This window comes from Sporisorium graminicola, chromosome SGRAM_14 (assembly GCF_005498985.1).
Source record: "Sporisorium graminicola strain CBS 10092 chromosome SGRAM_14, whole genome shotgun sequence".
NCBI classification, from domain to species: Eukaryota; Fungi; Basidiomycota; class Ustilaginomycetes; order Ustilaginales; family Ustilaginaceae; genus Sporisorium; species Sporisorium graminicola.
Window position 1 is genome coordinate 267,984 of NC_043724.1, and position 25,691 is coordinate 293,674.

A 25,691-nucleotide genomic window follows, 5' to 3' on the forward strand; every position below is an offset into this window, starting at 1 on the left:
GAGAGAGAGAGAGAGAAGAAGAGGACGAGGAGAGAGGAAGAGGAAGAGAAAGAGTGTGTGTGTGTGAGATTATGCGGGAGCCTTTCGCAACGGGTTGGACCCCGCCGACTTTACTGTAACTGCAGCGTATGTCCGTGTGGACTCGCGCCCACAAATTGGAAACCGACGCACGCGCCGCCTGCTGCTGCTGTCGTCCTTCGGCTGCAGACCCAATAGGTGTGCCAACATTGACGCTTTGCTGGTGTGGTTGTCGTCGGAGCTGCCTTTCATCTTGACTTCCTTCCCCTTTTTCGCCGCCGCCACCAAGCAAGAGACGTTGTGGGTGCCGCTTCTGCTCCTGCTCCTTCTCTGTTCCTGATTACCATTGTCGGGCATTCCGACTTTTTTTCGCGCAAAGGGCATCAACCACACTTTGACTCCTGAGTAGCTCGATGCTGAGTGCTCAGCTTCGCCTCGAACTTCTGTTGCTCACTTGAACTGAACAAGGACACCCTGCTTCTCCTCCTTTCCTTCTCTTCACCACATTTCTCTCTCGACCTCTTCGTCCTTAGTTTGCCGGCATCCACCTCCAACACACGCTCGTTAGCATCGTCAGCTCATCTTCTCATAAAAAGCGCGCCCAACATTGTAACGTCCGCTCCTGGCTTCTAGCCCTTTGCACCCGCTTGCTTCTCCATCGTAATAGCCGCGCGTTCGTTACTTGACACTGCACCCGGTACCATCAGAAGTTGGTACCCACTTCGATTCAAACGAACGACGACCCGCGCAGTCTTTTGCGAGCTCCACCTCGTGGCTTCGTCTTGACCTTTCGAGGCGCTACACCAGCAAGCAAGACGTTCCACAAGCTTTTTCAAGGCTAGGTCTTCATACATTTATGCCGCTTCTCTCTGAGCCGTAGCAGCTCCACGTATGAAAGCACGTCTCGATCCATGCCGAGTCGGATTCGCTCAACATGCACGCCACCACCGTTCATGGCCTCGATGCGATGAGACCCACCTCAACCACGTCCGGGTCTGCGCCCTCTTCGACATCGATGTCGGCTGCGGCTGCGGCTACCGGCTCATTTCCGCCACTCGAAGCCGCTCCGCATGCCTCGCCAACCCACCTCAACGCTGATGTTACTTCGCCAGGACAAGGCCTGCGGATTCTGGCCAATCATCATCGCCAGCACAATCCGAACGACCCCAAGCTCAGAGCCAACCCCGTGTTCAAGTCACGTCGCTCTTCGCTGCTTGGCTCGGTGCTCAAGTCGAGGTCCAAGCAAGATGCTCGTTCGCACACAAAACCCCCACCACGCTCCTCCACTGCTGGAACACCGTTGCCGCGCAAGTCGGGGGCGCCGCCCCACCAGCCCACATCCACCCTCAGCACTTCTTCTCCTGAGACGCTCCTCGCAAATGCCGACGTTCATTTGTCAGCTCACAGTCACGGAGAACTTCGGCATCTGCATCCCAGCTCACGCTTCCCGCATTCCATCTCTCGGTCAGCACACGGCATTCCGCACACCAATGAAGCCAGCCCATCTGAGTACAACATGGATGAATCGCCAAATCCGGCTTCAATACCTTCGCCCGTTCAACTTGCAGAGGGCTCTGTCTCGACTTGTTCTTCCACGCATGCCAAGGGCGGCCTCACCTTGGCTTCCGATACGCGCCCAACCTCGCCTCCTTTGCTCGACACCCTCTTCGTATCAAGGCCTGCAATCCCCTCTGCTGCCGGCAACGAACTGCCACCGCCTCCGCATACTGATACCACGGGCTCCGTCTCTCCCGATGCTGTCAATCCCACCGAGGCTTCCATGCTGCAACCACAGCTTAGCCGCTTGCCAGAAGAGAGCTTCACTGCATCTGCTTCCTCTCCAAGCGTAGCAACAGATTCGCCCGCCCGCCGATCCAGCGTCGCTGTATGTCCTGCTCTGCTTCCGCTCATCACACGCACCGATGTTTCGCATGGACACATTCAGCCTGGAGCTGTGCAGGGCCAGTCCCACTGTGCACCGATCCAACAACTCGACGTCGACCGAGCGCCGGCGCCCTCACCATCTCGGCAAGCTCTGGCTGCAACGGTCTCGGAACCCAATCACTCCGAGCAGAGTGCCGCTCCCTCGTTGCAAGCATTTCCTCGCTCGAGTTCTGCTCTTGTCACCTCGCCTCAGCGCTTTTCGAGCCTCGGTCGCAGGCTGGCAACCCGTTTAGCAGTCGATGCGGATCTCGAGAATCCCTTCCCACTACCCCGCCAAGCTGCGCGCGATATCAATGACGAGCTTGAATCGCCCACGTCGCGTGAAAAGCTCAATTCCCGCGCAGATCGTCGCATGAGCATGCTCGACTTCCTCGCCGTCGAAGACAGCGCAGATGCATCCCCTCGACTCGCCCAGGCCAGCCTCTCTGCAGAGGACCTGCCACTGTCGATGCGGGGAGCCTCTCCCACTCGCACCAGCAACTTTGCGCTGGTGCCTCCTTCCATGCCTCTGCTGCACGCTAGTCGCCAGCTCAAGCTCGAGGCCGCTGCAGCTCGATCCAAAACGCTACAGCCAAGGACAATTGACCTGTGCAGCAATGTTCGCGTTAGTGTCGAGCCGCTGGTCGATCGTCTCACTATGTTTGGGTCCATGCAGTCAAGTTCAAATTACTCGCTGGCTGGTACCGTCGTCGTAGAGGTTCCCAAGCTCAACGTACCATGCCTTTCCTCGGCGGCTGCCCTGGCTCGTGACGGCTCCACCACAGACGATCCCTCGGTGCACGTCGAGGCGCTTACAATCCGCTTCACTGGCTACTCAGTTTACGTTGATGCCACCGGAAGGTTCAATGCCATCAAGCTGACCGAGGTGTCGCAGGAGCTCCTCCAGCCGCAGGGCTATTCGTGTCCTGTTCAACTTATCGAAACCGGCGATCCATCCATCTCGGACTTGCAAAATGAGCTTGGCAGCCAGCGGATTCTCAAGTATGAGACCGAATTCGACCTCTCGATTCCAGGCTGGCTGCCATCATCCCAGCGTTCGCGTTTTGGTGCCACCTTCTATTGCGTCCAGGCGACTGCCCTTGTCGAGGGTCAAGTCATCCTCTCGGCTGTCTCTGGCTTCGAAGGACCTGGCAGCGACGCCTCCTATGGTGAATCGACGAACCTGAATCTCGCCAGATCGCTCGAGTCTGAGCTCAGCGACTTGGGTGGAATGGAAGGTTCTCAGAGGGACGGCACACGCTCGCCGCCTTCCACGTCGAGCCGCAGCAAGACAAAGAATACGTGGCTCAACAAGACCGCCAAGCAGCTGCAGCTCCGAACCTTGAAAAAGTCGACCGGCGCTGAACTCGAACAGAGCAGCTTAAGCCCACAAAGCCGTCGCGGATTCGGCCCCAGGGATGGGCCACAGCTTCCCTTTGATGAAGCAGATCCGCTTTTCACCAAAACCACCGAGGCTTGCAACCAGCTCTTGCCGTCAGGTCAGCATTCCATCAAGAGTGAGTCGCTCAGCATCTTGATAAGACGGTGCAGAGACGTTGTTCCTGTCCCCGTTGCAAGGCTTGCCAGACTCGCCACCGTCAGCCAGATAATGCGCGATGCAGGCGCAACTCCTTCGCTTTCCCAGAGCATGGCGGCTCTTGCCGGACTGCAAGAAGGAGCCGACTCTGGCTTGCCTGGCCTATCCGCTGGTCTGAATGGAATGCATCTTCCGATCTCAGCATCGGCACCAGCATTGGCACCAATGTCGCTGGCAGCGCTCGCTTCTGCATCGCATTCGGCCGACCCCGACACAGCTCAGACGGTGCCGAGCTCGATTGCGTCGGACGCAAACGACTTGACTGCAAACGCCACTGGTAGCAGTCAATGTCCCGCTGCCTTGGCTCCGTCGCCTCGCATCGACGAGCTTCCCAGAAGCTGGGGCACGGATGCAGCTGCCGAAGACGCGCGAAGGGAGGCAGCTGTCGTGATGCCGCGGGTCCCAAGTGCTTTTGATGCGCCTCAAGATCCAGCCAAGTTGGCCGCGGCGGCTTCTGCCCTGACTCCTTCGGCTACGCTGCCCAACTTGCCAACTTCAACAAGTCGAGCCTCATCTCTTTTGGATCCTCGCTTCGGGAACGCCAACTCGCCCCCGCGGACATCTTCGCGTGCAGTTCCGACGAGTCGATCCTCTGCACCCCTTCGACACTTTGTGCATCGTCCAACTCTGCACTTGCCTCCTGAGCTTGGAATCACGCCCGACAAGGCTGCTGGCGGAGGCCTCAATTTCTCGCTGACATTGTCGCTGCCTTCGCACGTCCATGTGACTGGGCCAAAGAGCGATGTGCTCAGCTTCGGAGTTCAGATCGAAGTGGGCCGTACTGAAGGTTGGGAGGCGCTGAAAAAGTGGGGTGGATTGCGACTCAAGGACATGGAGCTTGTATGTCTGCAGACGGAGAGACACAGCTCGATGCCATCCCGCTCGTTCTGTGCTGCCTTCCCGGTACCACCGATGCCAAACAATGTTGACGCTGCGGACCTTCCTGTGGTAACGCGCGTACGAAGAACGCCATCCGGCTCGAACGGTTCAAGCGACGCACAACGGGCGGCAGAGGAACGCTTCCGTCAGGGCTATGATCGATCGCTTGTTTTAGGTCACATTGCGCTCGCCAACCAGGGCAAAGCGCCGCATCCAGCCGAGAACAACGTCGAGCGCGTCCGCACGACCATCGTCGGTCCGCCTCCATTTACGCTCCAGAACCATGGAAAGGAATCTGGCAATGACGAACGGAACAGCTCACGCAAAGGGAAGACCAGAGTCGGTGGGGATGCGACCGAGAGATCGAACGGCCTGTCAAGCAGTCCTTCGCGAGGCAGTCCAGCAGGATCTGGTACCAACACGCCCGACGGCGCTTCGCAAAGCGCCGGGCTCAGCAGCAGTCTGCGAGCCGCCTTTGCACCCGCTGCCCAGATCAGTGCAGGTTCACGAGCGAGTGTGATGCAGCCTCTACCTCGCGCCTTGACGCGGTCCCATAACTCAAGCAGCTCGTCGTTGAGGCAGGCCAGCCAACGTGCTGACGGTGCTAGTTCGTTGCACCCTCGCCCTGGCTCTGCCGGCGGCACTGGTCAGCCGAGCGACTCTTCCTCCTCTGGGCCCGCCGGACGGAGCAGACGACCGATTCCACTCGACTTCAGTGCATCGGCGGCAAGCGAGACGACAAGGTCTAGTCCACCGCTCAACGGTCCTGCTTCAAACACTGCAGAGCCTGCAGACCTGTCTGCTGCAGTTGCTACAGCGATGGCCTCGCAGGATGGGGCTCACGCTACTCGAAGCGCCTCGCGTACCCAAGCTGAATCGCCGAGCCTCGTTGCATCAGAATTGGGCACGCAACGCAGAAATCCAACGGGCTCGCAGGCCACGAGGGCGGACGTCACATCGACCGTGTCTACTAGGACAGGAGCACGATCAGCGGTCGCGCCAAGGAGGAGCCGGTTCGAGACGGCGATGAGCCGGCTTTCGACTTTTGCGAGCTCCATGTTGGAGCAGCCCAACGAAGCTTCGGCCGCAGGATTGAGCGCAGAAAATCGAGGCGTTACCAGCGCGACGGCAAGCGCAAGCACTACGACAGCTGCTACTGGGGCGGCGGCCAGCCTTCGCGCTACATACGCGTTTTCGGGTGATGACGCTCAGGGAGTGGATCTCACCAAAGGGCGTGTGCGAATGACGATCAATCTGCCGTTGGTCTCGAGCGATACGGACAAAGCGCGAAAGGGGGGCAGTGCCCAGCTGATTCCAGATTTTGAAAGTCCGTACGTGCGCGTGCGACACAAACTCAAAGTCAAGCTCGGGTTTGGTCTCAAGTCAAACGTGGCATCGGGTCAAGACGGTCAGGACTGGGCGCAAGCATTGGTCATGTGCGTACCGGTACGCTTTACTGAAGCGCCTCCTAAGGAAGTGCAGGATCAATTTGGCCCGGTGACCGTCCGAGCATCGACAGAGGACAGCTCAGAAACTGCTAGCCGCAGTGGAACCACGAGGGCGACGGCATCGAGGACAAATGCAGCTGGAGTCGAAGAGTCGTTGGAAGCGCGACTGCATCCTGATGCAGGGTTGCCCGTTCCGTTTGCAGAACCGCTGCTCCCCGCTTACGCTCAGCTCTTCCGCGAGGATGGCTCGCGACTTGCGGATGAGGGGGAGGATCTCCCGCGATATCCAGGGAGGATGTCGGTGGTCGGAGAGATTGACGAGGAGGATCCTGCCTCTGGCACACCTGCATACGGTGGCGAGGGCGACACGGCAATTATCGACCCTTTGCAAGACGCAAGTGCGCTAGCGACGGTGCAAGAAGATCGTATGTCCGAGGCGGAGCATGGATCGTACACGCCGGATGCCCCTCTGAACGTAGTTGGCAATCCGTTCGAGCATGTGCCCACCACGGGCTTGCCTGGAATCGGACTATCGACCCCCCCAAGATTCTCGAGTTTACGATCGTTGCCCACGCCGATGGATCGGACCGCGAGTCTACCGGGCGCTCGCCTGCTGACGCGAACCACTTCATCCGGGCTGCATGGTCTTCGCCATGCGGCGTCGTCGCTGGCAGTGTCAGGTTCGAGTCAAAGTGCTACGGCCTCGCCTGCGGCAGAGCAAAGCAACATGGCTGGCGGTAGGTCACGGGCAGGATCGTCCGCGTTTGATCCGCTGCCCATTCGACCTGGTATGCGACGACGTTCTGCAACGACGGCATCGTTGGTGTCGTTCAGCCGCATCATGCCGGCCGAGGTGCTGGATGAGGCGCTGGTGACGAGCGCGCTCGACGACGAAGAAGACCGCATGGACGGACTGCAGGCGTCGGACACGTTGAACAGCCTGGATGGCACGCGCATGCAAGGTGACCTAGAAATAATGCATGGCATCGGCCAGGACGAAGATATGGAGGACGACGAGGACAATGTGGAAGGACTAGCAGACGGAGGCGAGGACGACGAGGAGCTCGACGGAAACGGCAGTCTCGAGACGGATAGCGAAGCTGGACACGCCGCGGTCGACAGGCACCTTGCACAGCTCAGCGAAAGCGAACATGAACATGCAGAGATTGGGAGAGCCTTTTGACAACATCAGGGGATAAGAAATAGCATTTCCCCTTCATCTCGACCATGGTTCTGCGAGTGTACTGTATTGTACAGTATTGTACGTGTCGTCACGTCGATGTTGAGATCAAGTTCGAGATGCAAAGACGAGCTGTAACGGACGACAGCCCGTGAAGCGTCCAGACCACTGCAGGCATGTCTCGCGAGGCTCTCGTTCATGCGCACAGCCTTGAAAAGAAGAAAGAAAAATGAAGACGTTCCTGGAGCACACAGCCTCGATGCGCCGCCTCCTTTTTTCTCTCTTAGGATGGTCCGTGTTGCACCGCTTTTCTCCAATTCTTCGGGTCGCGGCTCGTGACGTTGCTGCTGCTGCTGCTGCTGCTGCAGTGTTGTGGTGGAGGAGACAATTACCGCGCGGAATTGCCGAAAGCGCTTTCCTCTCCAATGGTATAAGTACCAGGGCGCTCGAAGTTTGATGGTACCTCCCATGCTCCTCACAACCAACTCGACGGGCGCATCGATCGAGACAAGATAATCGTTCGATTCCGTCCCTGCTGGTGCAAATGGGATTCAACAAGAAGCTACTCTTCGCAGGTCTGGCCGTCGGTGTCACGGCATACATGCTCTACAAGGCTTCCAAGAAACATCAACAGCAGCAACATCAGATCACCGCACCCGCTCCCATGTCGTCGGGCCAACACTCCAACTCGCATGCCTCGTCGTGGGGTGGTGCAGCTATGGGCGGGGCTGCCGTAGCTGCTGCCGGTGCTGCTTACGCCCACCACCACCATCAACAGCAGCAGCAGCATCAACCGCCCAACCCCAACGCAAACCCGACGGCGCTTTCCGCCAGCAATCCCAACCTGGGCTGGGAATCGTTACGCGATTGGAGGCACATCGCCAACCTGCTCGCTACCTGTGTCATGGATCAGTACCTCTATCCCTTTTACACGTTTGCAGATGTCGCACGTATCGCCCAACATATTGCCAGCTCGGGCGCGCTGCAACAGTGCGCCGACAGCTGGCAGTTGCCTCCGTACCTCGCTCAAGATCTGGTCAAGCTGGCGCTGTTTGACGTCATGTTCTTGCTCGACGACTCTGCATCGATGCGATCCGAGGGGACGAGGAGACGCGATGGTCTGGCGGGCATTCTCAAACGCGCTGCTGATGCAGCTGCCAGATTCGATCCAGACGGAATGGAAGTCGCCTGGATGAACGCTTCTGCCCAACAGCGTATCCACAACGTCGCCGAGGCAGAGCAGCTTACCTCTCGCTGTGCTTACGATGGTCGAGCAACACCCATGGGTTCATCGCTCGAATCCAAGATTCTTCAGCCTCTGGTCCTCTCTCCTGCCACTCAGGGACAATTGCAGAAGCCTGCCTTTGTGCTCATCATCACCGATGGCAGGCCCACCGGCTCGTCGGAGAAGGGCGACAAGATCGTCAAGGTGCTTCAACACGCCAAACGCACTCTTGCCTCCACACGCTATGGCGAGGATGCGGTTTCGTTCCAAATCGCCGCTGTGGGCAACGACCGAGAGGCGCAAGATTGGCTTGATTCCATCGACAATGACCCCACCGTAGGCGACCTCGTCGATGTCTGCTCCGACATCGCCATCGAATCGCAACAAGTCAAGAAGAGCACCGGCATTGAGCTCACCCCAGAGCTCTACTGTCTCAAACTGCTGCTTGGTCCCATCGACACGTCGTACGATGCCAGTGACGAGAACAACGGGCAGAGCGGCTACAGTCGCAACGCCAGGAGGAGACGCGAGAAAAAAGAGCAGGAAAAGCGAGAAAAGGAGCAGAGGTTCCGAGCTCAGAGCGATGCGTTCAGGAGGGAGCGGGATGCGGCTTTGAATGGCGCCACTCCCGTACCTAGCGCTGGAGGAGCTCTTCCACCGCCTGGCGTCGATGTAGGGTATTCGCATCAGCCCTCGTACCCTGGAGCCCCGCCTCAACAGCCAAGTGCATACCCGCAGCCAGGTGGTTACCAGCAGCAGCAGCCCTACCCTCCGGCACAGTCGTCGTACGGCGCGCCCCTTCCTGGAGGAGGCTACCCGGCTCCGGGATCGGGCTATCCAGCTTCGGCTCCCGGGTATCAGCCGTACGGTGCTTCTCAACCAGGTGCCCCTCCACCGCCCTACGCAAACCCGTACCAGTCACAGCCGTCATATGGTCAACGCGATGTGCAAGCGTCGAATGGTAGTGGGCCGAGCTATTCCGCGGCCGGAGGATTTATGCCTGGTGCGGGTGGATTTGCCATGCCCAACCCTCAAGTGGGCGGCTACCCACCTCAACAGGGTGATCAGCAACAGCCGCCATCGGCCCCATTCGGATTTCCTCAGGCGAAACCGTCCGGCTACTGAAGCGTACTTTGAAGTCTGTAAATTGTATAAAGCCTCATTCATCTGATACCAAGGAACTGTTCTCTCGCCGAATATCTCTACCGACTGCATGTGCAATGCGCGTTTGTCTGTGGATGGCTGATGTTACAGAGTCGATTACAAGTACATCCTTCTCGCTCTCGTCGTTGAGCGGTTCTGGTTCGGGCTAGACACCCTTCAATTTGCGCTTGACGCCATCCAGCTGATTCATCAGTTGAGATCGCTGGGCGTCCCACGTGTCATCGAACCGATCGATCGCTTCATCGACGTCGTCCTCCTGTCCGTTGAGCGCGTCTTCCTGCTCCGGTAGTGTTTTACCGGGTAGAAAGTAGATGGCATAGGCGTCCCTCTCATCTGCTCTCGAGGGCGCGAGAGAAGTGGGTATCTCTACAGCTAGCCGTTCTTGCCCTGCTGCTGCACTTCGCGTTCTGCTGTTTGGCGGCGGTGGAGGGGTATACAGAAAGCTAGCCATGCGTCTCTTCGTGCTCCTAAGTGTTTTGCGCTGCGCATCACCTGTTGCAATCTGTTCGGCGATGTGCCTGGCTTCCCACACCAGCGCGCGTCTGCGTTGAACCGCGTCAATCGCTTTTTCGGAATCCTTGAGCTTGGAGGCCAGCCTAGCTTCGATGGCAGCTCGCTTGTGGGCAGCCGAAGCAGCACGGTCTGTCTCCGACTCGCGCTTGAACTGGCTCAGCGTGGAGGTCAGGACGCCAAACAGTCGCTGGCCGCGTTTCTTGGCATCAGGATCGCGAGTGGCTGTGCGAGAGCGTTTGGCTGCCGGTTGCGTGATGCTTAAAGTGGAGGAGGCGGAAGGTTGTTCTTCCGGAACAGGTGAGAAGGTGGAAGTGCGCTTGATACTGCGCCTGCTTGTCGAAGGGCTGCGAGATGGATCTCGAGACTGTGTTGGGCTTCTGCTGGGATGCGATTGCGGTGTGGGTGAGCGTTGGGTGCGGCGTGACGTCGGAAGCGGGTCGACAACGTCAGATGCATGCTCCTCGGCGTGGAGGACATGGGTCCGAGATGGCTGCGGTGAAGAGGATGGCGATGCAGCTTGTGACTGCTGCTCGGTATTTCCTTCCTCCTGCATGACTGCCCCGTTGCGATCATCAGACTGCGCAGCTGGTGTGAGCAGGAAGATGGTCAAGAAGCAACTTTTGCGTATGCGCAAGAAGGGAGCAACAGGTCCGAGCGTCGTTCCGACTTCCAATTACAAATGGAAGCAGCCGGTCTAACAATAAAGCAAACTATTTTCTCATGGTGTCTCAGAAAGAAGATGACTTTTTTTGGCTGTGCTGGGCCGTCGGTGCGTGTCATGCGCTGTGCAGTTGGGGTTAGTCGAGTTGCCTTGCTGTGCTTTGCTGTCTCGAAAATCGGACCCTTGTTGCCGCGAGTTGGATTAGGGCGCGTTGTTTCTCCTCTTGCTTCTGAGCTTCCATGACATCTTGCTTTCTGCAACACCATCAACGGCGCACTGCTTAGACAACTGCGTTCCCAGCAGTAATCGCGAAAGGATTGTCAACTGCTTGACGCAACAGCGGATCTCGTCCTTCCTAGCCGTGTCACTTCGGGCCGCGCTTGGGCCTTCGCTGCTGCAATCTCCGACCCGACCGCGCTTGATGAAACCGCACAACGAGCCTGGCGCATAACACTATCCTCCAATCTCGAACGCCACTATGGACGAATTTGACGATTTCGTCGGCAGCCCTCACGGCAGTCAACGTCACAACACTCGGCAACCCGTTCAGCACGATCCCTTTGCCGACTTTGACCAGTCCCAAGACTCCTATGCCATCAACCATACTTCGCAAGCACCCGCTTCGGGAGGCCCAGCACACGTCCTTGTCGATGCTAATGACCCGGATCTGATGGGCGACGATTTCGACGACTTTGGTGGCACCGATCACCATGGTGCTGGTGCTGCTTCATCTCACAACACCCGCGCGTACCCACCCACGTCCGCGTCTTCACGCTATGCCCAAGACCCCTTTGCCGCTTCCACAGCTTCCTTCGACCACCACGATACCGCCATGGGTCTCGACGTCCCTCGATCCAACTTTGGCTCCCACGTTCAAGGCAGTGTCGAGTCCGGCTTGCCCCTGGCTGCTAGCGCACAGACTCCCGCAGGCTACCAGCACGCAGGCTACTCCACAGAGGGTCCGTTCGCCGACGCCTACGCAGCAAGGCATAGCTTCAAGAGCATCGAGGCAGACGACGAGATGTCACCCATGGACGATGCCAAATACCTCCCCTATGCTGGTCCATCCGGCCATGCTGCTGCTCCCGCCGGCCGAAACAACTCTAGACGTTCGGCTCCCATTCGAGGTGCAGGTCTCACTTCAGGCACAAGTCGCCGACCGCCCAAAGATGGGTATATGGACGGCCTCAAGAGGAGCGTGAGAGCGCTCAAAGCCGACGTCGATACTGTGCTTCGTCGTCGCAGACAGCAGGAGAAGCGCCAAGGCGATCGAATCGTTCAGCTCAACGATCCGCTTGCCAACGACAAGAGCGACTTCCTCGACAACTACGTCAGCACCTCTAAGTACAACGTCCTCTCTTTTGTGCCCAAGTTCCTCGTCGAGCAGTTCAGCAAGTACGCCAATGTCTTTTTCCTCTTTACCGCTTGCATTCAGCAGATCCCTGGTGTCTCGCCTACAAATCGATGGACCACCATCGTGCCCCTCGCCTTGGTGCTGCTCGCTTCCGCGTTCAAAGAGATCAAAGAGGACATCAAGAGGCATCAGTCCGATTCCGAGCTTAACGCCCGCATCTCGCACGTCCTCGATCCTGGCACAGGCTCCTTTGAGCCAAGAAGGTGGAGACACATCCGTGTCGGCGATATCATCCGCGTCGAAAACAACGAGTTCTTCCCTGCCGATCTAGCCCTCCTTTCCAGTTCTGAACCCGAAGGTCTTTGTTACATCGAGACGGCCAATCTCGACGGAGAGACCAACCTGAAGATCAAGCAAGCTTCGCCAGACACCGCCAAGCTCACCTCATCCAGCGCAGCTTCCACTCTTCGTGGCAACCTCACCTCCGAGCAACCCAACAACAGCCTCTACACTTTCGACGCAACACTCAACATCCAGATCAGCTCAACGCCAGGCTTCAGCGGCACACCCATGCGCAAAGCCCCCTTGAGCCCCGAGCAGCTCCTGCTCCGAGGTGCGCAGCTGCGCAACACGCCGTGGGTATACGGGCTCGTCGTCTTCACAGGCCACGAGACCAAGCTCATGCGCAATGCCACTGCAGCACCCATCAAGCGCACCGCCGTGGAGAAGCAGGTCAACGTGCAGATCTTATTGCTCTTCATCCTGCTGCTTGCCCTGTCCGTCGCTTCCTCGATCGGCGCCATCGTTCGTAACACGGCCTACGCCTCGGAGATGAAATATCTGCTGCTCAACGAAGAGGGCAAGGGCAAAGCGCGCCAGTTCATCGAGGACATTCTCACCTTTGTCATTGCCTACAACAATTTGATTCCAATCTCGCTCATCGTCACTGTCGAAGTTGTCAAATATCAGCAGGCCATGCTTATCAACTCGGACCTCGACATGTACTATGCGCCCACCGACACTCCCGCCCTCTGCCGAACCAGCAGTCTGGTCGAGGAGCTCGGTCAGATCGACTACATTTTCTCGGACAAAACAGGCACACTCACTCGAAACGAGATGGAGTTCAAGCAAGCCAGCATTGGTGGTATCTCGTTTACCGATGTCATCGACGAGAGCAAGCAGGGCACTGGCGAGATCGGCCCAGATGGGAGAGAGATTGGTGGGCAGAGGACGTGGCACGAGCTCAAGGCCATCATGGACGGCCGCACCCCCGATGACGGCAGCAGCCCGGTCATCGACGAGTTCTTGACCCTGCTCGCCGTGTGCCATACAGTCATTCCTGAGCGTAAAGGCGACAAGGTGATCTTCCAAGCCTCGAGTCCCGACGAAGCCGCACTTGTGGCCGGTGCCGAATCGCTCGGATACCAATTCACCACGCGCAAGCCTCGCTCCGTGTTTGTCAACATCCGCGGCACCGAGCGCGAGTGGGAGATCCTCAATGTGTGCGAATTCAACTCGACGCGAAAGCGCATGTCCACGGTGGTGCGTTGCCCCGACGGCAAGATCAAGCTCTATTGCAAAGGTGCCGATACCGTCATTCTTGCACGGCTCAGCGAAAATCAGCCGTTCACCGACCAGACCATGATCCATCTCGAGGACTATGCCACCGAAGGCCTGCGAACGCTGTGCATCGCCATGCGCGAGGTGAGCGAGCAAGAGTATCGCCAGTGGTCCAAGATCTACGACCAAGCGGCTGCGACCATCCAAGGGCGAAGCGAGGCGCTGGACAAAGCTGCCGAGATGATCGAGCAGAACTTGTTCTTGCTGGGTGCAACGGCCATCGAAGACAAACTGCAAGATGGCGTGCCGGACACGATCCACACGCTGCAGTCGGCAGGAATCAAGATCTGGGTGTTGACGGGCGACAGGCAGGAGACGGCGATCAACATCGGACTCTCCTGCAGGCTGATCAGCGAATCGATGAACCTGGTCATCATCAACGAAGAGAATTTGCACGATACCGCCGAGGTGCTCAACAAGAGGCTGGCCGCCATCAAGAACCAGCGCAACACGGCGGGTGTGGAACAGGAAGAGATGGCGCTCGTCATCGATGGCAAGTCGCTCACGTTCGCACTCGAGAAGGAGCTGGCAAAAGTGTTTTTGGAGCTGGCGGTGCTGTGCAAGGCGGTCATCTGCTGCCGAGTATCGCCGCTGCAGAAGGCGCTCGTAGTGAAACTCGTCAAGAAAAACATGTCTTCGCTCTTGCTTGCGATTGGAGACGGCGCCAACGATGTGAGCATGATCCAGGCCGCGCACGTCGGCGTGGGCATCAGCGGTGTCGAGGGTCTGCAAGCGGCTCGATCGGCGGATGTGGCGATTTCGCAGTTCCGTTACCTGCGCAAGCTGCTGCTGGTGCACGGCAGCTGGTCGTACGCTCGACTGAGCAAGATGATCCTGTACAGCTTCTACAAGAACATCACGCTGTACATGACGCTGTTTTGGTATTCGTTCCAAAACTCGTTTTCGGGTCAAGTGGCGTTTGAGAGCTGGACGCTCTCGTTCTACAACGTCATCTTTACGGTGCTGCCGCCGTTGGTGATTGGTATTTTCGACCAGTTCCTGTCGGCGCGGATGCTGGATCGGTATCCGCAGCTGTATGGGCAGGTGTATTTCGACAAGCGGCGCTTTTGGGGGTGGACGGCCAATGCGTTTTTCCACTCGCTCATCACGTATCTGTTCGTGACGGTGATCTTCTGGGGGTCGCCACAGCTGTCGGATGGATATGCGAGCTACTCGTGGATTTGGGGTACGACGCTGTTCATGGTGGTGTTGGTGACGGTGTTGGGCAAAGCGGCGCTGATTTCGGATCTGTGGACCAAGTACACGTTCGCGGCGATCCCCGGTTCGCTGCTGTTCACCATCGCCTTTCTGGCAATCTACGCGCTAATCGCCCCGCGACTTGGCTTCTCGAAGGAGTACGACGGCATCGTCCCGCGGCTGTACGGGTACAGCGACTTCTGGTTCGCAATGCTCGTGGTGCCCACCATCTGCCTGGCGCGCGACTTTTGCTGGAAGTACTGGAAGCGAACCTACCACCCGGAGAGTTACCACATTGTGCAAGAGGTGCAGAAGTACAACCTGCAGGATTATAGGCCGAGAATGGATCAGTTCCAGAAAGCGATCCGCAAGGTGAGGGCGGTGCAGAGGATGCGTAGGACGAGAGGGTTTGCGTTCAGTCAGACCGAGGGCAGCGCGGATCTGATTCGAAAGTACGATACGACGATTGCTAAGGCTTCGGGACAGTAGAGAGCCGAGCTTAAAAGTAGGACATATCTCCTGAGACGAACGTGCAATTGAACGAACACTGCTTTTATGATCGATGTTATGCCATGCAGTGTGTACTCTTCCGGATGTACTGTACTGTACTGTACTGTATGCAGCACGTTGAGGGTGTCTCGCGTTGATGGCAGAGAGCAAATTTTCAGTGTTGTTAGATTATGGAGAGACAGAAATGGCACGTGACGCAAAACACGCCTTGGCTGCGAGTCGAGAAGGCGGGAAGACAAATCTGTTTTGAACGTGAAGCTGAGCAGCAAAAAGGGATTTTGGAATTGGGCGGTGTTTGTTTGGCGCAGCGCTGTCAACCGCAAAGTGGAGGAAGAATCAAGTCGAATGCATTCTATACGAGCATGCTGTCACTGTACTGTCTACGACCATCTCTGGAGGAAAGGGATACACCAGCTGCAGTAAGACTGGTAACCTCAAGCAAAAAAAAACAGCCACCCGCTCCTGATCGACAAGCAAATGAAATCGGTAGCATTCTAACAAAGGCCGTTCTCTTCTTACATCAACACCGATAGACACCCTACGGCTTCAGCGGGAAGCGACAGCAAATATGATGTCCGAAGTGTCATTCAATTCGACCTTGGACGTGGCAACGCCTCTGGTTAAATCGAGACGGATCAGTATCCTACCTGTCAGCCATGCGGATCTCTCATCACCAACAACAGCGCGGAAACAGCTGCAACTGCTCGAACTGGACAACGTAGCGCTCTCCAACGAGTTGACCGAGCGCGAGGAGCAGGTGTCGGCGCTTGAAGCCGAGCTCGAAGTGCTGCGTTCCAAGGTGGCCTCTTCATCCTCTGCATCCTCTTCCACCGCTATCACTGTGCTGTCGAGCTCAACATCCACCGACTCGATCAGCGGAGAGCGCTCGAGCGCAGAGGTCAAAGCAGCAAAACGCCTCGTGCACCGACTCATCGCTTCCATCACAACGTACGATTCCGAGGCAGCAGACCAAGACAAGCTCTTCAACCTGGACCAGAGCATGGTCCACGATCCAGAACGTTCCATCGTCGCGCCGTCTTCCACCCACCTTTCCACCCCGAACGGAAAAAATACAGTAGCGAGGCGCTTCGAGGGCGATCTGCTGGATGACGTCGAAACGCTCGGAGGAGTGTTGAAGGAGTACGCGCGCAAGACTGCATTTGCTGCCGACGAGCAGTCGCTTGCGTTGCAAAGTGCCGCTTTTCGCAACGACGCGCTCTCCACACGAGTCAAACAGCTTGAGGCGGAGCTGGCGCAGGCACGCGCTGCGGAGGAGGAGGAGGATAGGGAGAAGGCGGTAGACGAGCTCCGAGCTCAACTGTCTGCAGCACAGCAACGAGGCTCTCAGTTGGAGCTGCACCTGGACACTTCGCAGTCGCAGCTCTCTGCTGTGCAGGCGGAACTCCAGCAAACAGTCGCGAGGTTGGATCAGATCACGGCAGAGCAAGAACTCACCATTTCTGCTGCGGCCAAGAAGTCGGCTGCGCAGATCGAGGCGCTTCGTTTGCAGCTCGCGGAACAGCAGCAGCAGTCACAACCCGAGGAAGCCGACACCAGCTCTTGCGCGACCCGTAGTGCTGCCGAACCTACCTCTACCGCGTTCGAACCATCGGCGCGAACCATCGACCTCGAAGCCCAGCTAGACGCACTCAAACACGAGCGCGACACGGCAGCCCAAGAATCGCAATCCAGAATCAGCGCACTCGAAGAGCAGCTCGAGCAACGCCGATCCAAAGCATCCGATCTCCACTCGATCTTCCAAGAACTGCAAGAAAAGAAGGAGCGACTGCACTCGATCCAGATGCACACCACGCACATCCGATCGCTCGAAAAAGTGCTCCTCCAACAACAGCGGATTGTGGATCTTTTGGATCGATCCTCTTCCACTCAAGACGGCGCCGAATGGATGGTGTATGCTCATCAGCTGAGTGCATCGCTTGCCCAGCTGAAAGCCGATGCTGTCATCAGCAAGGGGGAGCGTGTCGAGGCAGCGGTCGCGACCGAGGAGGTCGACGTGACCAAACCTTTGGACAACGAGCTGGTTGCAGGATTGAAGGAGAAGATTGACGAGTTGGAGGGTCGAGTCTTGCGTCGCAACGAGCAGATCGGCTCGCTGCAGCGACAGCTTCACAACGTCGAGAATGATCTCGCTCGAACAAGGACCAATCAGATGTTGGCTGAGGAGACAGTGGTAGAGTTGGATGCTGAAAAGTCGGAGCTGCATGCAGAGGTCAAGATGCTCGAGGAGCGAATCCAGCAGCTCGAACAGGTTGACGCTGCCACTCTGCGCGAGGAGCGAGTCGAGACAGCAAGCCAGACAGCGCTCGACAGACCGACTACACCGCAGCCGCAGACCGAAGCTGAACTTGCATCGGCACAGCAGCGTATCGCCGACCTTACTGAAGAAGTCGAACGTCTCTCCGCCGAGCAGACCACCTCTCAAAGCGAGCGTGAAACCATACAGGAAACCATCACCGCGCTCACCGAGCAAGTGCAGCACCTCGAATCCGCCCTCGCCGCTGCTCAAGGCTCCGCCACAACCGCTGAACAGCAGCACGAAGACGAACTGTCCACACTCAAAACCACCCTGCGCAAAACGGACGAACGTCTGTCCGCAACGCGTCTCGAGCTCGACGCAGTGCAGCTGTCGTTGGCTGAAGCGCGCGAATCCGCCTCGGCTGACACAGACCGTATCGAGGAGCTCACGGCGCAGCTGTCTGGCCTGCAGAAGCAGCACGACGCGCTCATCGCGGCGTCCACGGCTGATACGCAGGCGGTTGAGGAATCACGCGGAGTGGTTGCAGAGCTGACATCGAAGATCGCCGCGTTGGAAAACGAAGCGCTGTCGACACGAGAGGAGTACACTTGTCAGCGTGCGGCGCTGGAAAGCTCGCTGCAAGAGGCGCAGGAGAAGCTGGCCGAGCTGCAGCAGGTGCTCGAGGAGCGTGACGAGGCGATCCAAGCGCGCAACACCGAGTACTGGACGCTGAAGGAGGAGCTTGCGGAGCTGCAGGAGGAGGCGGAACGCAGCTCACACAGCGTAGACGCTTCAGCACTGCAGGAGGTAAAGGCGCAGCTCGCCGCGTCGGTGTCCGAAAAGTCGATGTTGGAGGAGAGGCTGGCCGCCCAGGAATCGGCATTGATGAAGCTGAAAGCGGACCTGACGGCGGCTCGATCGACCGAGGATCTGCTGAACCAGCAGTATTCCTCCTCGCAACGAAGGGTCAAAGACCTCGAGTCGACGATTGCGCAGCTCGAGGCATCCACCACCCCTGGGGCCGAGCAGGTCGACGCTGCGGAGGTGGAACAGTTGAAAGCGCAACTCTCGCAATCCCAGTCGGAAGTGGAATACCTCGGCAGCCGAATCGATGAGCTCGAGACCGAGCTCGGACGCAAAGCGGAAGAAATCGAAGAGGCCGACAGCAAGATCCTCGACGCACTCAAGGAGTCCAAGAAGTACGCCACGCGTTACACGAAGCTCAGTGCCAAGTACGAGGCGCTGCAGCGCGAGAGCGATGTGCAGGCGCAACAGGTGACCGCGGCGAAGGCTGACTTGGAGAAGGAGCGCGAGAGGGTGAAGGGTCTGATGCGCGCTAAGCAAGAGGGTGAGACGACGAGGAGTGGTGGTGGCAGTGGCAGTGGTGGGTTGGCGGGGAGGAAGAGGGCTAAGCCTGATTCTGAAGAGGAGGTGCGGGCAGCAGAGGCAGAGGCAGAGTTGGCGACGACTCCGCGTGCAGGTGCGCGTGCAGCGGTGAAGGCGGTCTACGCTCCTTCTCCGTCCGCTGCCGCCGCCCGCACGCCCAGCTCGTTTACACCCGTTCGGCGGTCTGCCAAGCCTTCTTCCTCCTCCCGAGCGACAAAACCCGCTCCAAGCAACGCGACACCCGTCGTTCTTGGACTCGGCACACCCACCACCACCGCTGCAGCGGACGCAGAGCCCGGGATGGTGCGCAGCACATCCAACCCCTCGGCACTGATCGCCACACGCCTGCTGCACTCGTCCACCTCGACCTCGGCCTCGCCTGCCAAACCCACGCTTTTGAGCGATAAGACCAACCTCGTCGCGTCGTCAGCGGGAACATCGCGGCTGAGCTCCAAGCTCACCACCGCCGGCTCTGCCACCGCTGGCGAGGGCAAAGCGAATCGTGCGGTGACGTCGTTACTGCCGCAGGAGGGTGGTGCGGGTGGGGAAACAGTGGCAGCGAGGAAGAGGGCCGAGGAGAGGAAGGTTCTCGGTTCGTCGGCAGCAGCAGCGGGGACACCGGGTGCGGGAGGCGCAGCCGACTTTCTGGCGAGGATGAAGGCTCAGCGCGCTGCTACTGCCGCTAGTCAGCGTGCGTGAGGCGTGGATTGCACACTTTGCAATCTGTTCGTTCGAGGAGCAACGACTAACATAGATTCGATTGCAGCACTCGAGCGTGACAGATCCGTACGCACCTTGCAGACATCACACTTTTCACGATAACGTTATCGCGGCACAGCATATGTGTTGCACGTCACAGCACCGAATCGTCGGTGATCGTTCATTTCGCACTTCACACAGTTCCGTCCAGCATGCACGTTTCAACAGCAGTCCTCAGAATCAACTTATTCTATCAGCAACGTGTCGTTTGTTCATCCGTGCCTAAGTAAACTTAGTGTTATGAGTTTGTAGAGCGGTGCAGCATCAATAGTACGCCCCTTGCCCAGCGTACGCAGTGTGGTTCGTCTGAGTTCCCAGCCCACCACGGCCTGTCTGCGCGCTGCCCTCCTCATCCTCGCCTCGCCCTGCGCCCGTATGGATTGCGACCAGATTGCGCCGGGCCGGGTGGTCGCTGTCGAGCAAGTGCAGCTGGTCGAGCGCGAGGCCGACGCCGCCGTCGCCTGCGCGCCCAACGTATCCGTCGCTGCCCGGGCCCCACACGGGCACGGGCAGCTGGAACGGCTTGACGCCCAACGCCGCACGCCCTGCGGGCACCTTGGCCGTCACCTCGCTCGTCGGCGGCACGGGCTGGAACGACACGGTATCGTTGAGCTTGCGGTACGCCTGCAGCCAGTGCTGTACCGTCGCGAGCTCCTGGTCGATGATGATCCCGCCCGCTTTCTTGGTCTTTGATTTGAACGGGAGGAACGACGACGACGACGACGACGACGAGATCGAGATGTTGGATAGCGACGAGGCGAGCGATTGCACGTGGGACGAGGACAGGAGCGAGTGCGAGAGCGAGAGGTACGCGATCGCGGGTCCGATGGAGGACGAGTGCTCGCCCTTGTCGATGGCTAGCCACTTGTAGGCGGTGGCGCGGTGGAAGGTGGACGAGAAAGTGAGGTATTTCAGCAGGGAGCTCGAGATGTCGAGGTCTTTATCGAGGGTGCTGGTGGGGGCGGCGTAGAAGCTGTTGCCTCCAATGCCGCTGCCACCACCGGTGGTGATGTGTGCAGCTGCATCGTGCGGGCCTGAATGTCTTGCGTGCGGTGATGACGGGTGCGTGTCGTTGGTGTGTTTGTTGCTGCTGCTTCCGCCGAGCTTGAGCTTGCTAAAGAGCTTTTTGCCTTTTCCACCACTACTACCTCCGGCTCGCATCGCATCGCGATCATCCTCCTCCTCATCATCTCCGCCGCGATCCCGAGTCGCAGAAACCCTCCTTGCCAAATCGTGCTCATGGTTCGCACTCAGCCCCATCTCCTCGGCCCCCTTCTTCCCCTTGCCCCTCTTACCCTTGTCCGAGACCGTGCGCAACAAGCCCACGGCACTCTCGAGCTCCTCGACCACACTCAAATGCAGCTTGGCCAACAAACTCGCGCTCGGATGGCCCTTCTCCAGCGGCGGGCCTGGAGTCACGGTATCCACCGCTTTGCCCACCCATGGACTGACCAGTTTCCGTATGGCCAACGCCTGCGCCTCGGCGAGGCACACTTTGCTCAACGCCAGCGTCGCCTCGGTGGTAAGATCGGGCGGCAGCCCATCGACCTGGCCCGCGTAATCGCGCCACTTGGGCAGCAGCTCCTGCGACAGGTACAGAAGAATGCCCGACGCGCGACACAGCGTGTCGGCCGCCCAGCGCAGCCGGTCGTCCTTGAGCTTGCGCTGTTCGGCCGAGGTGCTGCGGTCGCGCTCGTACCCGCCCAAGCCTGCGACGGTGGCCGCAGCGAAGTTGGACAGGGTTAGGGCGTAGGTGATGAGGGTGGAGGCGAGTTCGTAGTGGAGTCCGGGGAGGTCGACGCGTTGGGGCCCACGGAATCGCGTGGTGCTGATCGAGGTGCGCCAGGAGAAGATTGGTTCGTAGCGCAGGATGAGGTCGTCCGTCTGCACGCTGTTGAAGACAGCCAGCAGGTGCGGTAGGTACTCTTCGATCGTCTTCACGATAGTCAACCAGTCCGAGGCGTTGCCCACCGCCATAGTCCCGGAACCGCCACCCTCGGCCCCTCCACCTCCCCCGCTGCCGCCGCCGCCGCTGCTGCTGCTGGTACTGATATCGTTTCCCCCTGAAACATCTTTGCTAGAAGAAGTACCCGCGCGATTCTCCTTCAACACTGCGCGCAGTCGCGCGCGCAGTTGCGTCGTCTGCGAAACTTGCGACACCAGATCCGTCGTCACCAGAAAGTCACTGTACGAGACGCTGCCCGTCGTAGCCAGATCGTAGATGTACATGACGACAACGGCGACGACATGCACAAGGAGGAGGTTGATGATGATGGTGAGTGTAGTGAGTGTGGAGTAAGGGGAAGATCGTAGTGTAACGGCGAAAGCGGAGTCTCGGGAATCGAATTGCCAAGACCCGGACATCTTCGGTCGGCAATCAATGCAACCGTTCCTCGCCTCGCTCGTTCCCCACAAAAAAAGCGCGCACGTCACACAAGCAACCGAGGAGTCCAAAGCTTCTCAATTTCGCAGCCGTGCACTCGTTTTCCGAAGTCTTCGTGTTCGTCTGTGTGTTTGTGTTCATGACTTGTTATTCTTGTTAGTGAAAGAGTTGCTAAGGTAGTGAGGGTAAATGAGTGGAATGCATGCGGGTACAGAGCGCGAGGGGAGGTCAAGCTTCGCTCTGAGGACCAGAAAGAAGGAAGCACAAAGGGAGGATGGAACGAGGAACCAATGCTGGACAAGTGAGAACAGATCAAAGCCCGTATCGATCCGCCAGCCTCTGCGCAATGACAGGGGGGAACTGCGCCTTCTGTACCTCCCACTGCGGCCCGCTCATGTCCCTGAAACCCGTCAAGATCTTGCGGAACATCTCGTTGAGCTCGGCGCTCGGCGTCGACCACCTCACCACCGCATTGCAGAAGTAGACGAAACCTTTTGCAGCGCCATTCGGGTTGACCTGGATCATCTCGCACAGCCCGCGGAACGCCGAGTCCTTCTCATCGTTGTCCTTGATATCCCACAGCGCTTGGCACCAGGATTCGATGAACACCTCGAGGTGCGGTGCGACCAGCTGCGGCTGGACAAGACCCAGGCGGCCAATGGTCACAGCAGCATTCTCCGAGAGCGACTTGACCGATTTCGTCGAGAGCAGCACGGGTACGAGTCGCTTGATCAGCTCGTCCACCCACTGTGTCAGCTCCGGATCTGCTCCGTACTGCAGTGCGATCTCACCTGCCGCCCATGCAGCGTTGTTGCACACCGAGACGTTCTCGATCTTGGGCTCGGGCTCGATCTGACGAATGAGCTCTGGCATGATCGACGGCAGGAACGGTTTGAGCAGGTCAAAGCACGAAATGGCCAAGTCACCCAGCAGCGCATACGCCGACTGACGCACAGGTGCCTCGACATTGGTAATGCAATGACCCAGCAACGGCAGCAGCGATGGTTGCGATCCCGCCACCAGGTCGCGCACCGTCGTGTTGAGGCCCTGCGTCAAGCCGCTTAGTAGATCCAATGCGACAATGATAAAAGTACGGTCTGGTACGTCCTGCTCCATGGCTGGCTTTTGCGCCTCTGCCTCGGCGGCTGCCAGGTTGTCGTGTACAATGCCAACGCAGCGCTGGAACACGGGTGGCGAGTAGGGGAGGAACCCGGGACCCACGGCGATCGTCACCGACGACATGCATTCCAGCAACGGGATCAGATCTGGATCCGTGTCGTGCAAGCCTTGCCACTTGGCGATCAATGGTGGCATGACAATCTCGACATATTCGGGTCGGTTCAACGCCGAGCCCACCGAGTCAGCTAGCGTTCCCAAAGCATCGTACAGGATGAGCAAGTTCTTTTGTTGGTACTTGTCGAATGCAAACACGAGCGTCTTGAGCACCGGCTCCAGGAAGGGTTCCAGGTTGCGACCGGCCTCCTCCTCGAGCGTAGCAAATGCACTGCAGCCTGCTTCTTGAACACGCTTGTTGTTGTCGAGCACCATGTTGAGAAGCCCTTCCATGGCGGGAACAAAGAACTGCTGTTGGTGTTCTGGCGTCTCGGCGGCAACGCACCAGCTTGAGTATCGGCCCAGCGTCCAACACGTGATGGAACGTACCAGCGGTTTCGAGTCCTTGAGGCTGTTGATCAGGAACGGAATCAACGTGGGCAGATGCGGTTGAATGCCGGCGATGCAGCCTTCTGCGATGGCCCCGAGCGCGAGGATACCACACTCTCGCTGAAGCCAGTCCTCGCTGAACAATCGCTCCTTCAAGTAAGGCAGCAAGATCTCGAGCAGCTCGTCGGCAAAGTTGACCGCCATGACGTCGAGCGCGGCTGCCGAGCACTTGCGCAAGTTCCAATCCGAGATACCGTCGTCATCCTCTTCATCCTCGTCGTCGTCGTCGAAGTCGTCCTCGTCATCGTCTTGCGCTTCAATAGCGGCGCGTGACTTGCCGGTACCCGAAGCGCCTCCGTTGGCGGCATCTTCGAGGTGCTCGTTCCTGTGCGCTCCACCTCCGTAGTGTCGAGGCTTGATGTCTTCGGCACGATCTGGTACGGCTGCATCGTCCTCGTCTCCACCAAGCATGAGCAAGTCGAGCTCGTTGTACACCATTCCCTTGAGTAACACGGGCGCCACTTTGGAGAGGTAGGGGCGCAGCTTGTCCTTGAGTGATGGCTCTTCCGCAAATTGGAGCCAGAACTCGCAGGCTTCCAACGATACGTCGTCGTCCTTGTCCTGCGTCGAGTAGAGCATGTACTCTACGACGTTGTCCATTTCGGGAATAAGCTTGTCGGGACGGACGCCGAGAATGAGAACGAGCGCCTGGCAGACGTATCTGCGGACATTGGCACTCTCGTCGCTGGCGCGCTTGAAGAGAGCGGCGAGAAAGGTATCGATGTGGTTTTGCAGCGCGGTCGAGCCGATCTGCACGAACTGGTTGAGACAGTTGAGAGCGTGCATGCGGATGCGCGAATCGTTATGCTGGGTCGCTTCGATGAATTTGGGAATGAGAATGTCAATGGGCTTGACGCCGTTGATGTCGCACATTTCGAGCTCGCGCGGGATATCTTCGCAGATCTTTGCGAGAGAGCTGAAGGCGCCCTCTGCTTCGTCGACGTTTTGGGATGCCATGAGCTCGCCGAGCTTGGAGAGACCTTCTGGCCAGCCTTGCGGGGTGAGGATGGTCATGAGCATGGAGACGACCTGCGTGGCAGTGCGACGGAGCATGTCTTCTGGCAAGCTGAGCGCGGGGATGATGGCTTGCTTGACGTACTCGAACGACTCGGGCGAAATTAGGTCATTGTGGAAGAGAATGTGGTTCTTGAGGATGAGACCCGCTACGGACCTGGTGGCGAGGTCTTCGGTGGTTAGGGATGTCAGGGCGAAGACGCAGTAGTTTGCATAATCTGGGATCTGGCTGACTGTGTCGAGGCGCTGTGAAGAGGCAAACAACGGAGAAGATGAGGCAAAGGTTAGTGAACGAGCTTGGTGGAACAAGAGGTGAGCTTTTGGCTGGGGACGCACCTGAGCAATTCTCTCCTGGACATCCATCTGGGGGCTTTGCGAGTCGCGGAAGAGCTGCACGAGCTCAGTGAGCCCCTCCTGGGAAGGCTGCCAATTTGATGTCATGGTTAGCCGAGTGTATTGGCACGTCTACCAGCTGGCGGATCGTAGTGTGCGCGTTCCGTTATCGAGGACCTTTGTCGGCGTCGGATCAACGAGATGCTCGTCTATCACTCGGTATCGCCTTCGCTACCTTGGGATTAGTCGCCTCGGTTAGACCTCGAATGTTGATACAGGACCAGCGCGACCACTGAAGTCGAACTGAAAGTGCCGAGTCTCGATCGACAGAAGGTAACGACTGTGTCGTGGTTGCAGATGGCGGTGCTAGGAAGAGGTGCGCAGACAAGACAAGCAGATGGATGGTGTCTTGTGCGCCCACTGAGAAAAGCTGAGTCGACGGCCAAAATGACAGACAGAGTGTGTGTTTCACCAGTGTCACTGCGGGTCGCTTGTCGCCGTAGTGAGTTTGGTGGCGGTGGTGGTGATGGTGATGGTGGTTGTTGGTG

At 58.3% G+C, this 25,691-nt stretch overlaps 7 protein-coding genes across 7 annotated transcripts; 4 read left to right on the top strand and 3 right to left on the bottom strand.

Moving 5' to 3' along the window:
- Positions 1 to 952: 952 nt before the first annotated feature.
- On the top strand, positions 953 to 7,048 carry EX895_002345 (uncharacterized protein; the record flags this gene model as incomplete). Its single annotated transcript, XM_029882944.1, has 1 exon — positions 953 to 7,048. The coding sequence occupies one exon, from the start codon at positions 953 to 955 to the stop codon at positions 7,046 to 7,048; it is 6,096 nt and encodes a 2,031-aa protein (XP_029740699.1).
- A 541-nt stretch (positions 7,049 to 7,589) lies between these two features.
- Positions 7,590 to 9,395, top strand: EX895_002346 (uncharacterized protein; the record flags this gene model as incomplete). The annotated part of the gene is made up of 1 exon (XM_029882945.1): positions 7,590 to 9,395. One exon carries the CDS (start codon positions 7,590 to 7,592, stop codon positions 9,393 to 9,395), a length of 1,806 nt encoding a protein of 601 aa, XP_029740700.1.
- Positions 9,396 to 9,579: 184 nt separating this feature from the next.
- EX895_002347 (uncharacterized protein) lies at positions 9,580 to 10,500 on the bottom strand (the record flags this gene model as incomplete). Its single annotated transcript, XM_029882946.1, has 1 exon — positions 9,580 to 10,500. The coding sequence occupies one exon, from the start codon at positions 10,498 to 10,500 to the stop codon at positions 9,580 to 9,582; it is 921 nt and encodes a 306-aa protein (XP_029740701.1).
- A 586-nt stretch (positions 10,501 to 11,086) lies between these two features.
- Positions 11,087 to 15,268, top strand: EX895_002348 (uncharacterized protein; the record flags this gene model as incomplete). Its single annotated transcript, XM_029882947.1, has 1 exon — positions 11,087 to 15,268. One exon carries the CDS (start codon positions 11,087 to 11,089, stop codon positions 15,266 to 15,268), a length of 4,182 nt encoding a protein of 1,393 aa, XP_029740702.1.
- Positions 15,269 to 15,857: 589 nt separating this feature from the next.
- Positions 15,858 to 19,631, top strand: EX895_002349 (uncharacterized protein; the record flags this gene model as incomplete). The annotated part of the gene is made up of 1 exon (XM_029882948.1): positions 15,858 to 19,631. The coding sequence occupies one exon, from the start codon at positions 15,858 to 15,860 to the stop codon at positions 19,629 to 19,631; it is 3,774 nt and encodes a 1,257-aa protein (XP_029740703.1).
- A 324-nt stretch (positions 19,632 to 19,955) lies between these two features.
- EX895_002350 (uncharacterized protein) lies at positions 19,956 to 22,055 on the bottom strand (the record flags this gene model as incomplete). The annotated part of the gene is made up of 1 exon (XM_029882949.1): positions 19,956 to 22,055. One exon carries the CDS (start codon positions 22,053 to 22,055, stop codon positions 19,956 to 19,958), a length of 2,100 nt encoding a protein of 699 aa, XP_029740704.1.
- Positions 22,056 to 22,386: 331 nt separating this feature from the next.
- On the bottom strand, positions 22,387 to 25,251 carry EX895_002351 (uncharacterized protein; the record flags this gene model as incomplete). Its single annotated transcript, XM_029882950.1, has 2 exons — positions 22,387 to 25,056; positions 25,147 to 25,251. The coding sequence occupies 2 exons, from the start codon at positions 25,249 to 25,251 to the stop codon at positions 22,387 to 22,389; spliced, it is 2,775 nt and encodes a 924-aa protein (XP_029740705.1).
- Between the last annotated feature and the right edge of the window lie 440 nt (positions 25,252 to 25,691).